Raw genomic sequence first — 16,293 nt, 5'->3', positions numbered from 1 at the left:
CGGCATCAGAATATTAAATAAATTATTTTGTAGGAAAATTAAAAGTCCAGTAAAAAAAACTGATGATCCATCAGTGAAAAAATTGGAAAAACCACCAAATGAAATTACAAAAAAAGGTATTGGACACGTGAGGGGTGATAATGTTGCAGAAGAAGAAAAGCCGGAAGTAGTAGAAGGGAAAGTACGTAAAAAACGTGAGCACAAACCTAAAAAACCGTCACTAAGAGAAGTACAAAGATTATTACAAAAAGACAGCAATCCTAACATAATAAATTTGGACGAACTACCTAATCCTTTAAAATGTTCAGCGTGTAACGAGTCTTTTCAAACTAATCGAGAATACGCTTATCATTCAGTAAAACACAATAACGATAATCAGTATACATGTCATTTTTGTGATTACAAAACTGATCAAAAGAAACAAATAAAAGCGCACATGTTGCAACACAGTGTTTTTAAATGTAAAATATGCGAGAAAATTTTCAAAAAACGACATTCGGCGTATAAACATGGCGAACGACATATGGAAAATAACAAAGTACAATGCGAAATATGCGGTAAAAGTTTGCAAAGCCAGTCGTTGAAGACTCATATGAAGATTGTACATACTGACGAAATGAACAACCAGGCGCATTTCTGTCCAATATGCAATAAAGCTTATAGGTAATGTAAAAATTCTAATACAAACTAAGCTGTATGTAGAGTGTTTTTGCGAGTCTCGTTGGGCTATTTTTTTAGTAAAATAGGGTGGTTTCACGTGGGATATGGTATGGTCCTGACATAGGGAAAATTTTCCTCTTCGCGGCTGGGTTTGAGGTGATTTGTACGATTTTAGTTTCATTCCTTGTGGAACTGTATATGCGCTCGACCACATCTCGTGTAGATTCATTTCATGACAGTGAGAATAAAAACAAAATGGCTCGACCAACAGCTTCTGGAGAGTATAGTAGGTGTTTTCATGTCAAAGCGCGTCCAGTTGCGACTGTATTAATCACTATCGTCGGCTTAAAAGCTCTTCGTAAAACAGATTGTATTGCTGGGACTGAATAGACACTTGTATTGGTAGTACCGTTTCTAAGACTAGAGCCTTTGAGTTGATAGTTTTGTAGGGTGCAGTAGGCGTTTGCTTTATAATCTGTAATGAGTTGGATGGAGTTTATGTGAGTACTTCTGAGTACCTCTGCCCAGAATAGTGTTTATATCGGACGTCCAATTGAGAATATAAGTAAATCCTAAGTAAACGGCTTCTCGGCGGGTCTCAAGACGTTTACCCTAAAGCATCAGTCGGAAATTACATGGTAGAGGTAATAAATACGCTCAATTTAATAATTAAATCAGGAGATTTTGGGATCACAAGTTGAGATAGCGTACGTCTGTGGCGAAAACAATAGTTGTCGGAGTATCATACGCATTATAGAACGTCAGTCAATGAGGTGAATGGTTTAGATATACAATAACCGATTTTAACACTTATGAAACGATAAATAAGATGAATATATCAATTTTATTATTGCATGTGGCGGACCTGGTCGAAGGCTTTCTGGACATCGATGCTTATGGGGACACCGTTGATTGCATGAGTTACGATGGTGTGAAGATGATTCTGACCTTGATAAATCGTTTAAAGATTTATAAGGCGACAAGGTTCATACTTAGTAGAGTCTTTGAGACTGAGAACCGTGTTGGAAGATTTCTATAATCGAGGAATGTATGAGAATAAGAGACGGGCGTTGAATAGGTCGCTTACGCTGGAAAAAACCACCGTATACCGGTTTTTTAATGTATGTTCAGAGGCTTCGTCCCGTTTGGGAGCTTAGTTTCTTCATGTACACGCAGTGGATGCTTTCATACAGATTAATGATTCTGCTTTATACCTCCAGTTAGAAGATCCGTGTCGACGAAAAGTATTTTTGTCCCAAAACTCAAGATGCGACTCTACATGTTTTTTAAGCCTGCATAACTTTTGCGAAAACGCCAAATCGTGTCCATAATTTGCGCTGGCTGTGAGGTATTTGAGGTTAAATACTATCTTGGGGTCTGATCAGAAATATGGTGAAAGACTGAAAAAATGTCATGTCACTATTATGTCTTTTACCCTGTAATTATCTACATATTTATTTTCCTTTAGTCTGAATTTCATTCCGAATGATCCTTTTTAAGGACGACTGTTTGTCTATCTATTTATCTATGATGAATAAATTATTTTCAGGTACTCGTCAAGCGTAAGGAAACATATTTCAGCTAACCACAGAGAGCTTGGTATAGACGTGTCTGTAGTGTGCGACATTTGCGGCAAAAGAATATCAAGTAAAAGCAAACTGATGAAACACCTGAGTATCCATACTGGAGATAAACCGCATTCTTGTACTGTTTGTTATAAAAAGTTTAGAGCTATAGACACTCTACGGTCTCATATGGTGGTGCATACAGGAGAGAAACCTTATAAGTGCTCGTATTGTGGTAAAGGTTTCGGACAAAACGCTCCGTATCGGTATCATATCAAAACACACACCGGTGAAAAAAACTATTCTTGTACTATTTGTGGAAAAGGTTTCATTTCCAAGGCTAATTGGAGACTACATATCAAAACTTGCGATATACTTGCTACCGGGAAAGTGAAATTTTGAGTTACTTGTTTATAAATTCACTCTTAAATTTATTGTAAGTAACATTAAATGTCTTAAGTTGAGTAAAGTTTGCGCAAAGTTCCTATGTGAATATATTAAAAATTTTCTTTTGATATCAAAAAATAAAATAAGATGAAATAGTTTGTCCTGAGGATGAGTAAATTATTTTGGATATTGTATTTGCTGCAAAACAACATTGAAACACTGAAATGGATAAATATAAATTGCACTGTAATGGTGTCAATTTTTTTAGCTGCAGAACTTGCGTTATCATAATTTGTTTTGATATATTGAAAGTACTTTTTGGTAATTTCGATAAAAAACACAAAGTTGTCTTGTTAGTGCTAATTAATATTGTGCTAAATCGGCAATGCCACTCTAGTGACTTAGAATTAGGGAAGTTGAAACCCTACGACCTTAATATTAGACGTGGATAAAATAAAAACATCCATATCTGTGTAACAGTCTCAAATAATCATCCTCAAACAAAGCCACTGGCTGCCTCACAACCTATCTGGAATTACTGAAGGAAAGTATTGATCCTGGTCGGGTTTCATCGAAAATAATAATAAGTACTTAGAAGTTGTTTACTTTCGTTTTATGAAGATGACAACTCACCTCAGACAATGTAATTGTTTGTGTTAGTGTAGTGATTTTTTTTCTTTCCGTTCAAGAAAATCTTGGTAAACGGTCCTTGGCTCGTATCGGGCGCTATACCGACTAAAACACCTCCATTAGCCTCGAGTGAGTTACAACGGTCGGGTTTTATTTTGAGGTATAGATTTGTTCCTCAATACCTCAGTTACGTCTTTCCGTTTTAGTGAGTTTTCTTCTCCCTTCTCTCCATATCAAGCTTACGTAAAAGATGTGCTCCGTTGTTCAAAGTTCTCAGATCTGCTATTATTATTTTTTGTCTATTCATTTTTTTCCTTATTCCATTCTTCACTTAATCTGCGAGCTTCTCTTTTAATTTATCCCTATTTTGGGCACATTTTTTTCTCTTCTACTAGGTAGTCTTTCGTTGAAGATGTTCGATAGGCCTTTCATATGATTTTGTTTTTTTTCCCTGTGCCGGTACAGTACTAAATAGTATTCTTCTTGTGGACTCCTTCTTATCTTATTTACCTTTAGCTATTTAACGAATGTGGTACCGAATGTACATATAACAAAATAAATCTTTTAATATTTAATTGCTTCTTGGCTGGTGACAAGTGTGTTTTCTTTATCTTTCTTCTGATTGTCTGGCTGTGATTAAGACAATTTCGGTTGTCAGTGCAGCTAATCTGTGATATCCATTACGACTCTATTGGTTTTTTCAAATTTATGGGCATCTTTGTCTAGTCCACTGTAGAAGGATCTGCGTATTCAATGAGTGTTGTGCTATAGGGCATCGGTGGTCTTATAACCTCGTTTAAATATATACAGATTCCACCACAGGTGTAGTGATAATAGTGAATACAAAGATAAGTATATGATGGAATAATAATCAACTCGAATGTATTAAAGACTGTATTACTTTTTGCTCCAGTTCCATTAGGCAATCTAATAATTTTCGAACTTTGGCAACCAAAATGCCGATTGCAACAGCCAATTGATACAAAATGTCTCTCGAATTGATTATTTAGGTACCAAAAACTACTTTGGTAAAAAATGGATCATTACCAACGTTCCAACTTCGAACCATGTATCTCCAACAACCAACAAGATATTCCAAAATTATTTGCAGAACTTCAAGAACCGACAACTTGCGCTGTATGCCTCGAATATTTCGAAACTAACTTGATTTTGGTCTCCATTCGTCATCGCAGCACGAAAAAAACTTGTACCACTGCACTTTATGTAATTTCGAAACAACAAAAGGAAATTGTTTCAAAGGATACATAACTAAACACAATAACGACGTTTGTAAAACATGTAACGTACCGTTTAAGCCAAAACAATTAGCTTTTAACACATTAAACTCTATAGTTAGAATAGCTGTAGATGTTTCAACATTTCAATAACTGTAGATGTTGAAACATCTCGTGAAACAACATCAATTGGCAGAACATCAAGGCAAATCACCTGGTTCAGTTAAATGTTTAGTTTGTTCCAGAGAAAAGATATTCTTGTGGACAATGTCAATACTGGTATCAAACCGTTCGTTTGTAATATTTGCGGCAAAACTGACTCATACAAAAGTGGTTTAGAATATCATTTGAAAACTCAAGAAGCTGGTATCCGTGAGCACAGTTGTCCAGTTTGTTTCAAATTATTCACTTCCATGTAAAATAAATAATATTTTTTGTATAATTTTCATTGTTTCATTTTCGTTGGTTTTTATGAAAACAGTTCTTGATATAAATAATCATCGTTTCCAGAACTTATTACCATAAAAGAAAAGTTTTATATTTTTAATAAATTGTACTTGTTTTCGGAAAATATAACATGGATGCTTCATATTGTAACCAATCTCGTTCTACTCCTAAAACGTCAAAAATTTATGAAGTTTCCGTATCTATCATTTTTGATAATGAAAATACGTTAGATTTTGATAGAATAGTGCAACTCAACAAAAATGAAATCGTAAGTATTATTTTTTCGCTTAACATTGTTCAAAACTGAATTTTTTCATGTAAATATCCCTTAGATTAAAAAAATACTACTATTCCGAAAATTTCTCGATAAATCAATTTTAGATTGTAAAAAAAAACAATTAGAATTGCGTAAAATAACTGTAGATCTGTGACAGATTAAACGATGCATTAGTAAATTGAAAAAATAGAATTTTTATTATTATAATATTAAATTTAATTTTTAAAATCATATAAATATACATTTTTAAACATTCTCATCTATAAATACGTCAAATAATTATTAAATTCACTTCATAGTAAAATTAATTTTAAACTTATGATATATAGAGTGTCCCGGATAGAACCGACACGGCATTGTAGCGGATAGGGAAGCTCAAAATATGACGATTTACTTTTATAAGAAGTTGCGTCTCTGAAAAGTTATAGGGCCCCAAAGAAGGACACAAAATTTCGAAAAACAATTAATTTCTTTGCGATTCTCTAACTTAAAAATTTAGTATACTGTACGAGATTATTAAGGGCATTAAGGGAAGTTAATTAGGGGTGACCTAAATTTAAAATTTCATCTCAAGTTTTTTAACCGTCAATTGATTTGGAAAAAATTAATTTTCATACCATGAATAATATTATTCTAAATTTTTTTTCTTATAATTTTTCATAAAACTTCGTTATTATTAAAGAAGAGTAACCAAAAACATGTTTTCAGTTATGTTAATAAAAAAAGTTACAAGAAATCAAAAATTGTTCTACTAATTAAATTGTTATTATTTTTTTTACGAGTGGAACATTCTAATTTTCCGAACAAGTGAATATGTTATTGGTATTAGGTTTTCCTGAAGAAACTGTAGAAGAAGCGTGGGAGGAAATTTCCTTCAATACGGCAACTTGGTACAGAGATAAATCGTCATATTTTGCACTCCCTATACGCCTCTGCACTGTCAAATTTATGAGGTTTGATATCCAGCCTCAAAAGTATTTTCACGTGGAAATTATGATGCTTATTTTGATAAATTATTGTAACTGAATTGAGCTTGCGTAGTAAAAATTCGTTTTGAGTAGTTGTGTTAAGTTTAACACGTTTTCAAGTGGCGCGGAATTGCGGATTCACTCACAAACAAACAATGAAGTAAAAGTAACATTGTAGAGATACAAAATCAATAGAAAAATTTTCTCCGTTTTGAAATAGAAATTTCTCTTCCATACACGCAGGAAAAAATGACCTTCATTGGTTCTGTCATTATTCCCTTCCTTCCTCATTCCAGGTACGAATATTTTACATCGGCATTAGCCTCTCTGGTAATTATTATGAAGTCCACTGAATACACTGTTTACTCTAACACCATCCCACCCCTCATAATGATATTGTCTCCATTGTCTTGTTCCAAATTCCACCAAACGGGTCAGGTCCTACTTCAGCAAATCTGTCTGCTATTTGATTCCTCTCTACTGCAGCTCATGTTTTTATCTAAACATTACCAAACCATCTTATGACTTGAAAGCTCCATGCTATGTAACTCCAACTTTGAAGGATTCCTTTAAGGTAAACATTCATATGAATATTTCCTTATCGATTGACTGATTAGACGTTCCTCAAATATTTTTTTTGTTCAGTTTCTTATGTCATTTTAACTGAATTAAAGGAAATTACTGAATAAGAATAGGGATACATTTTAAGATAGTAGATAAAATACAGTTAAAGTAGGAAATTGACGTATATGCGTTACGGGAAAACTTTTCTTTAAACTGCTAATGAACCACTAATGCTGGAACGAACAAATTATCGATAAATCCATTATATGTCTTGAACATGACGATTATTTACAGCTGTAGTAACGTAAATGGCATTATAATGATGAAACTACAATGCGACGAATGTCCTTCGACCTTTAGCAACAATCGCAAATTCATTCGCCACAAATTGCAACACGAACGACAACGAGAATTGATAAAGTGCATAATGTGCGATATTCCCGTACAAAGAAAAGACTATCAATACCACAGAATATTTCTTCACGCTGTCGAAAAGTATAAAATGAAATGCTCCGTCTGCGATAAATATTATTCCAGAGTACTACACCTGAGAAAACATTACGCTGAAAACCACGAAGAGTTTGGAATAAAGAAAACCGCGATTTGTGAATTGTGCGGCTACGGTACTTACAATAACGCTGGATTACTGAATCACAAGAGGATAAGGCACAACGAACAAAAATTATTTTTATGCTCGGCGTGTCCAAAACTATTTCGAACAAAAACGTTGCTAGATTATCACATGCCTGTACATACCGGAGAAACTCCATTTCACTGTAACGTTTGCGGTAAGAAGTACAAGCATAGATCAGGTGCGTTTTTTTATAATATTTTTCGTTAACATAACAGAGTTTCAAGTATTGTACTCCTCAATAATCTCAGCAAATACGTTGCGGAGTTCCGTTAACTGAATGTACTGAATCAAATAATCTTATGTTGTAATCATCGTTTATTTAGATTAATTTTTCAAAATTTAAATTAATAACAGCAAAAATATGTCCATTGCTGTTGAATCTAGTAAACGAGTAGACCAAGGAAGATCTAGATTTTTGCAAATTAGACGCCAAAAACTTCACGCATCAGTTCAATAATTAGATAGCACGCATTTTGTTGCAACCACAAATTCGCCTTTAGCCGCGAAAAGTTTTCAATCTTTTTTATAACAAGCTCAGGATATCCTCATTCCTGTACAAATATAGACCAATTGTAGAAGTGGATAATCAAAAAAAACAGCTGATCTTCGTCAACATGGCGGTCGTAAACTGATGAGCGATCGATGTTATCGCTCCTACCCGCGTAAGCTTTAATTAGTTTTTGTGGTAATGATAGTCGTTTTGTATTGTTTTTTTTTTGTAATATCGTGAGTACTCTATAAATACTTATTAGATCTAGATCCTTCATTTTAGCCTAGAGTTCTCATACGAACATGCCTCAGTGGCTATTTCAATTACTGATTTTCCAATGACTCCAGAAATATTCTGATCCAATAAATGCTGCTTTTGTGGCCACTCCATAATGTAGTGCCTCTGTATCAAGACTTTTACAAATACCCAATTTATTTACAGTGTATATTCCCATACTATGTTAGAATGAGGACTGAAATTGTATGATTATTTTGGCCTTCTTAGTTAAACTTATTGGAGAAGACATATTTCGTCTTAGCACCACTAGCGCTGTTAAAACTATGTCTTGTGATTCGTACCATATCCTATAATCTATGTTTAGATTCACACTCTATTAAAACAAGCACAAGTTTCTGGATCCGAAAAGCAAATTGAAGTCGCGAATCGCCACTGTCAACGATCGAAACCAAACTGAATATTTCATATAATGCAATATAATACTCACCCGGCTTTTTTTATCTGAATGCACGTGTTTTTTGGCGAAACTACTAAGAACATCTAATTAGTAAAATTACTATTTTCGTGGTTCGAATGAGTATTGTAAGCGCTGATCTACAGTTTCACTGAGGTAGCTTCAAATTCACTGGTAAATTCGACCAAAACGTGTCAGATGAGTCAGGTAAGTATCCGAGAACGAAAAAGGGACTATCGTTGTTACTAAATCGGTTTACCCTAATTTTTAATACAGAGTTAGTTCAGGTTTTTCTTTCTTTCATCATTTAAACGGCCGAATTTACCACACTTGTTGTCTGGCCGAATTTACCACACTTGCTGGTCTGGCCGAATTGACCACATTTGCTTTATTGTCGAATTTACTACCGTCCTATTTGACTATGTCTATGTCAAATTCTATAGTTGATCAAATGTTTGCTCTTGTGGCGCCAAATACCCAACAATTTCTTTTCATTTTTTTTTCAGATTGTTTTATTCCAAACAAGTTCATACTATTGTGCTATTGATATTATTTTTGGAATATTCATTTCAGGACTATTTTATCACGGAAAAATCCATAAAGAAGAATATCTAGAATGTCCGCATTGCTACAGACGATTTATAGCCAAACATAATCTAGAATCTCATAAGAAAGTATGCAAGTTCGTATTTTAAAATCAATTTTTAATTGAGAATTATCACTATAAAGAAGTGGAATTATGTATATTAATGTTTGCAAATAAAAATTATCCATTTGAGTTTTATTTAATTGATACGATAAATAAATAGGAATACAAAATTATCAATACAACGCTCAAAAATTCATAAGGATGCAATTGTAGATCTAGGGGAGAAACTACACACATCCCTCTGATGTATTGATGTTGTTTGCATCATTTAGAGCAGCTATTCCCAAAGGGGTCCTGGTGAACGCATAGAAAACCCTGAAAGGCTAGACAGGGTCTTCACAAGCCCATGTAAACCCACAGAGATCTAGGAGGTAGGCTACACACATTCCTGCAACGTGCTGGATTTGTTGCATCATCAGGGGAGTTATTCCCAGATTGGTCCAGGTGAACTCCCAGAGGTCCATGGAAAGCTCGAAAGGGCTCTTCACAAACTTCTATTGTTAGGTGTTGGACAGTACAGGTGAACTCCTAGAGATCTAAGGGAAAGATTACATACATCTCTCCAACGTGTTGGTGTTGTTGTATAATTTGGACCAGTAATTCCTAAAGTGGTCCAGGTGAACTTCCAAGAGATCTAGGAGAGAGACTATACACATTTTTCAAAAATGTTGTGTATTATTTATAACAGTAATTTCAATAGTGGTGCAGGTGAACCCCCAGAGGTATATGAGAGGCTCGACGGGGTCTACACAAATTTCCATCGTTGTAGCTTCACTTTTGTTGACTATTTTTTGGGAAGATGGTTGAAACTGTCCTCCTCTTTTTTAGGACATCCTACGACTAGATTTGCTTAGTAATATTCTTTTGGTTGGTAAAAATTCTTTGATAATCTGATCATCAGCAATTCCGCCATTAGAAACCTCCAGAACCTTCCCAAACCGGTTATGTCTCGTTTGGTGGTTATTCGATTATATTTTGGGCAGCTCTTTTAAGACATATTACAGCGAGTAAGTATCTTTTTGGATTAAATTTAACAGAAAGTTTATAAAGAGTTAATTGAAACTTTATTGAAATACTCTATTTTTCAGATCATCGAAAACTAAACGTAAAACATCTCAGCGAACACAAGATCCAGACTTTATTTTTCAAGAAACTAATAAAAACAAAGAACATAAGCAAAAGCGACAAAAAAATCCCGAGAGAGAATATAATTTAGATCAAATTGTGAATCTGAATGAAATCACACAACCACTCATATGTAAAATATGCTCAAAAGCTTTCCTGACGCACGTGGAATACGGTTATCATTCCAGAATTCATAACGAAGACGGTCTATATTCTTGTCATCTGTGCGAATATTCTGTAGACACCAAACACGCTTTTAAAAAACACGTAAAAACTCACGACGTATTTAAATGTGAAAAATGTGATAAAATATTGAAAACTAAATTTTCCGCCGATAAGCATGTTAAATCTCATCAAACTCCTACGACTGTACAATGCGAACTGTGCGGGAAACATCTCAAGAAACAATGTTTATATTTACACAAAAGATCTCTACATTCCGATAACAAAACTTTAGCGAAGTGTCCTATTTGTGGTAAAGAGTACCAGAATTCTGGGAGTTTGCGTCAACATTATTCAGCGTTCCATAAAGAAATGGGTATCGACATGTCGGTGGTTTGCGATATTTGCGGTATGCGTTTATCTTGCAAAGCTACTTTAGCTCAGCATTTAAGGACTCATACTGGGGATAAACCATTCGCCTGTCAATCTTGTCCGAGGAAGTTTATTTCTAAAGATATTTTGGTGGCTCATTTGAGAGTTCATACTGGAGAAAAACCGTATATATGTAAATATTGCGGGAAGAGATTTGCTCATGGAGCTCCCTATAGGTATCACGTGAAAACTCATACTGGAGAAAAAGATCACCACTGTCCGATTTGTAATAAAGGATTCATTTTGAAGGCTCCTATGAGAAATCACATGAAAAATTGCCGTTCTAATATTAAATAGAACTTTCAAGATCATTTTTTACATTTTTATTTAATTATTAAATTTTTAAATTATGTTTGAGTTTCTTTTTAAACAATCAACTCCAAATTGTTTTATGCCTACCTATAGTAATATGTCAAGCTAAGTATACAAGATACGATAGATAAACTGTAGAGAAGGAGCTGGAGGAAATTGATAATTTCAGGGTAACTATTATCCAATATGTATATTTAATTCGTAATATCCACTAGAGCGCCTCTTAAGTAAAAAACTGGAGCAAGAAGCTGGACTGGGCATTTCTGGACCTCTCCATCACTCTACGAACACCACCCACCATTTTTCAGGTAGAGTTGTTAGCAATAAACAAAGTTGCTCAGGAGTGTTTGGCTAAAAATCTCTCTAAAAAGCAGATATCCATTCTAGCAGAGAGGGAAGCCGACTTGAAGATCAGGCCATCAATTAACACCAGAAAATGAGAAAGTTGATAGCCTTGTCAAAAAAGGTGCAACGACTACATACCTTTGACCAGAACCCTACTGTGGTCTTACGAGATGCCTCATCAATAACGAACTGAACGAATAGTTAGATAATCAGATAGAGTCTTATTGGAGAAACACTCCAGACCTAAGTCAATCCAAAAGATACATAACTATATCAGCTAAAAAGTCTAGAGAACATCTCCTGATAACCAGAAATAACATAAAACTAGTGGTCACTCTTCTGGCAGATCACTGCTCCATCAAATATTATCTTAAGAAGATGGGCAAGCAAGCCATGGACACAGCAGAGCATTTACTCTGCGAACGTCCTGCCCATTTTACTAAAAAGCTCAAGTACCTCAAAGTAGTACTAACACATAGAGAAGTGGGTCACAAGAACCTCAAAAAAATAGCCTTCTTTGGAAACAGAACAATAATATGTAGAGTCTTGTACAAAATATCTTTAGGTATAGGTGCAGAGTGACTGTATGGCCAAATCAACTCCCCAAAGAATCTATTTGAAAAGGTAACAAATCTTCTGTCAACAGGCATTAATTATTTGCCTCCTCCAAATTTCAACATACTACTTGTTAAGTCGGTGATGATAGTCATTGATGAACTATCACGTTGAGATTTGAAGTATTCATAAAGCTGAACCAAGATTTAGTTTGATAAATACCAATGCTTTATCAATTGGTACGGAAGATAGCAAACTTTCTGGAACATCCTACTTAAGACTTTTTGGAAACCATAGGCATCTCACAAGTTTGAATGAAGAAGTTTCCCCCAAGATTTGTACAAACGTATAACTTCGTAGGATTATTAATCGCAACGTGGAATAGTTGTTGCGCGATTTCAATAACTTGGTCAAATCGTGGATCTTCCACAATATACTAGTGATCAAACAACAGTCAAAACAGTGAATCAGAGTCTAAAAAGGTGGATTTGAAGTCATGGCGAATGCTACACAGCCTTTAATAAATATTATAACAACTTATGGGGTGTATAAAATGAAAATTTGGATAAAAATACTGCATTTGGAAAAAGAATAACATTTTTCTGTACCAGAACAATGCATACATACGACCTATGAATTCAACTACTTCAATACCTCCAGAAATAACAAATTGGAGAAACGTTGGACAAAGTATATAGGAAAAAAAAAACAACGCGGATTTTTTGACCAATCCTCGCTTCTCATATAGATTATTTTATTGTTCGAATAAAACTATAAAAACCATGTTTCCTTTTCAAATGTGAAGTATTTTCCACATTCGCAAAATGTGTCTTAGTTGACGACAGCTTCTTGGTATTCGTGCTAATTGGTTTGGGTTATATTTAGAAATCTTGATATTTTTGACCAATTGTTGTTAATTCACGCTTTTTTTTTTTTTGGAAAAACCTCTGTATTTGGGAGGTTCAGATATGATATTCCTCCTTCACATTCGATTGCAGTAAGGTAAATGCTTCTGTGTGAAATACTCTGGTTTCGAGAAGTGCTTAGAAACCTGTCCAATCAAATTATAAATACTCAACATTTTAAGGCAACATAAAAAAGAAGTTTTTGAGGCCATGCCAAAAAAATAAACAATTATTTTAATATTATATTATTAGTTGTTTGGAACGGAAAACCTCGTTTAATATTAGATTTTTTGACTTATTCCTCTGGATTGATTGAACGTTTCATAATCTATGTTGTTTTTATGTTTGATGTTAATAAATATATGACGTGTATATTTTTTTAGATGTAAAAAATTGCGCAAACGACAACAGAAAATCAAGAACGATATCGCGTCTCTATTCGAGGATAATTGGGATACATTCGTTAAAGACGAACCTGACTTAGATTTCGAAGAATCTAAACCTCCGGTAAAGAAACGCGGAAGACGAAAATCACCGGAATTAATATTGGAAAAATTTATAAACTTGAACGAAGTAACGAAACCCCTTATCTGTACACATTGTTCCAAAGCGTTTTTAACTCATATCGAATTCGGTCTTCATTCGACAGTACATAATGAAGACGGTTTCTACTCGTGCCATATGTGTGATTATCGGAAAGATAATAAAAAATCCTTCAAAATCCACGTGAAGAGTCATGATCTTTATAAATGTGAAAAATGTAGCAGAATTTTAAAAAGTAGACTTTGCGCTTATAAACATTCGCAATCACATACCGTGCAAAATCCCGTGCAATGTGAAATATGCGGTAAATACTTGAAGAAACAATGTCTATCTATACACAAGAAGATACTGCACAGTAACGAAAGATCCAACTTCATAACCAAATGTCCCATATGTGACAAGGAATATCAAAATCCCAGTAGCTTGAGGCAACATTATTCCGCTTTTCATAAAGAATTGGGTATCGACGTTTCCGTCGTTTGCGATATTTGCGGAATGAGATTGTCTTGCAAAGGTAAACTCCCACAACATTTACGTACCCACACAGGCGACAAACCTTTCAGTTGCGATATTTGCCCCAAGAAATTTATCGCTAAAGATATCCTTGCGGCGCATATGAGAGTTCACACGGGAGAAAAGCCGTACGAGTGTAAATTTTGCGGCAAAAAATTCGCACACAGTGCTCCTTATAGATATCACATCAAAACTCACACAGGCGAAAAAAAACATACGTGTCCTTTGTGTAATAAAGGATTCATTTCAAAAGCTAACATGAAAATTCATCTGAAGAGCTGCACCACTCAGATAAGATGAAAAAAGAAGAAAATTCTAATTTAGTTCATTTGGAATGTGCATAAATTCACCATGAGGAAATTGAGTTTGATAAATTAGTGACTAAATATCCTAAAATCTTTCAAAAGTTAAGGCGATCAATTTGAAAATAAAACGTGTTTCAGAGCTCGATAGGACTTATTCGGAAGATCGCTACTCAACCTGCAATTTTGATTCAAATTCGTCAAATTGTACGACCTTGAACGACCATTCAACATCAATCCAAAGTTTGATTTCAATAAATCTATTCTATAGAATATTATCTCGTGAATTTGCTTCCTGTTCTTACAAAGGTATAGACCAGAATCCCCCAAATTCTGCGACCAATGACGAATCGAAACTCTCGTCTGTAATGGTGATATTCGTTTTAAAACGCACATTTCTTTATTTTTTTTTAATATTATTAAATCAACAACCTTTCTTTATTGACTACTTAACTATCTCAATAGATATTAAAATCATAATAAACAAACAAAATTGCAATTTCTGCATGAACGTATTCTAAAACACGAAGTAAACTTTTGTGGGACAGATTTCACTGCAAACCTTTGTTGCTTGTATTCGAAAGACCGATTTGTTGAAATCATACTGTATTTAGTTTATAATTTGTTTATTGATGTATATTTCTAACGATCCGAATGAAACTGGTTACGTATTTTCGTCTTCAGGACTACCCATTTTATATCTAAGAGTGAAAGATAATTAAATTTTGTACACCTCTAGCATCTGACACCGATCACATATATAGGCGTCGAACATTCAGGAATGTCAGACTCGATAACAAACTTAGAAAAGGTTTTAAAAGAACCCATTAGATTATTTAGAGGAACCTAGAGTATAGGTTTTCATGTCCACATGTAATGCATCCAGCGTCCCCTCCTTCACCAGCATTCATTGTCTAAGTACGAACTTAAAAACTTCCCCAGTGACTTCCAAAATGGTTCAGGTGCGCTCCCAGGAGTCCACGGAAAGCTGTACAACAGTAGTGTACTTAAATTTCCATAGTCAGTTCCATAAAACTAGTAATATGTATTTTGAAAGTGGTAGTTTGGGAAGTTCTGAGTTAAATAAACGAAAAACCTACCAAAATAAAAACTTCAGCTAACCTAGAAGCTGACAGGGAACTGACGCTTCGCTGGGGCATATTATGGGGGAGAAAGTAACTACTGGGTCCAGCAACTCTCCCGCTACTCGACGAAGTGATCTGCCGACATTATCGAGTAGGAGAGCGAATGTTAAGTCGCTGACTCACTCATTCTACTCGGTCCGTGCAAATCAGGCGTGATGGATGGCGAGGAGTGTGTTTGTAAGATCAGGGTATATTTATCATAAATATGGAAATATAAGTGTACCGTAATGGTTGAGTCTTTCATAAGTTCTATCGAGCTTCAGTAGCTCGTTGAATATTAGTTTAAATGTTTGAATATAATTTTCAGTTTGTGAAAAGGATTAGAAGAAAAAAAAATTATTTGCTCAGGGAATAGAATTACTTTTAATAAGTTATAGTTTTTTTAAAAAAACCTTCTGGGGATTCAATTGATTCGTTAATTGTGAGTAGCGTCGTTCTAAACAGTTTTTTCTTGATAAAAATGAGTATTATTTATTTAGTTACAAAATTCATCAAACAATATAATCCTACGGATCATTATTTGTAATTAAAATTAATTAAATAAAATTTTCAACGGTAATATTTTTGTCTTTTTTTCAAAAAAAATACGATTAAACTAAATATGAAATTTATAAAAACATAAACCGTAAAGTTTAAGGGGTGTAACAAAACTTTGTGGGGTAGGTATTTAAAAAGATATAAACAATGTATCCCCCGATATGTACTTGTTTTCGGAATAGTCCACAAGTTGTTTTATTCTCTAATTGATCCTGCTGCG

General features: G+C 34.3%; 2 protein-coding genes across 14 annotated transcripts in view; both read left to right on the top strand.

The window, feature by feature from the left end:
• The window catches only part of LOC130897056 (zinc finger protein OZF-like), a 287,205-nt gene that overhangs the window by 194,155 nt on the left and 76,757 nt on the right, over positions 1-16,293 (top strand). Inside the window, exons 5-6 of one of the 12 annotated variants that reach the window (XM_057805587.1) lie at positions 34-663; positions 2,210-2,770. The exons of 9 other annotated variants lie outside the window; for them this stretch is intronic. In XM_057805587.1, the coding sequence (XP_057661570.1) occupies positions 34-663; positions 2,210-2,627 (1,048 nt within the window). In that variant the 3' untranslated portion in view covers positions 2,628-2,770. Of the gene's footprint in view, positions 1-33; positions 664-2,209; positions 2,771-10,285; positions 11,262-13,416; positions 16,093-16,293 lie in introns of those variants that run through there. 2 more of the 12 variants (XM_057805593.1, XM_057805602.1) reach the window with 2 other exon arrangements.
• Positions 4,729-9,326, top strand: LOC130897064 (zinc finger protein 701-like). 2 transcript variants are annotated; one of them, XM_057805631.1, is made up of 3 exons: positions 4,729-5,192; positions 7,028-7,545; positions 9,122-9,326. In XM_057805631.1, the coding sequence occupies exons 1-3, from the start codon at positions 5,185-5,187 to the stop codon at positions 9,241-9,243; spliced, it is 648 nt and encodes a 215-aa protein (XP_057661614.1). In that variant the 5' UTR covers positions 4,729-5,184; the 3' UTR covers positions 9,244-9,326. The 2 variants fall into 2 exon arrangements, with proteins under 2 accessions (XP_057661614.1, XP_057661615.1); XM_057805632.1 differs by lacking the exon at positions 4,729-5,192 and adding an exon at positions 6,268-6,499.

Source organism: Diorhabda carinulata, chromosome 8, assembly GCF_026250575.1.
Source record: "Diorhabda carinulata isolate Delta chromosome 8, icDioCari1.1, whole genome shotgun sequence".
Classification (NCBI taxonomy): domain Eukaryota; kingdom Metazoa; phylum Arthropoda; class Insecta; order Coleoptera; family Chrysomelidae; genus Diorhabda; species Diorhabda carinulata.
The sequence above is the reverse complement of the archived record's forward strand: the minus strand, read 5'-3'. Positions and strand labels throughout refer to the sequence as shown.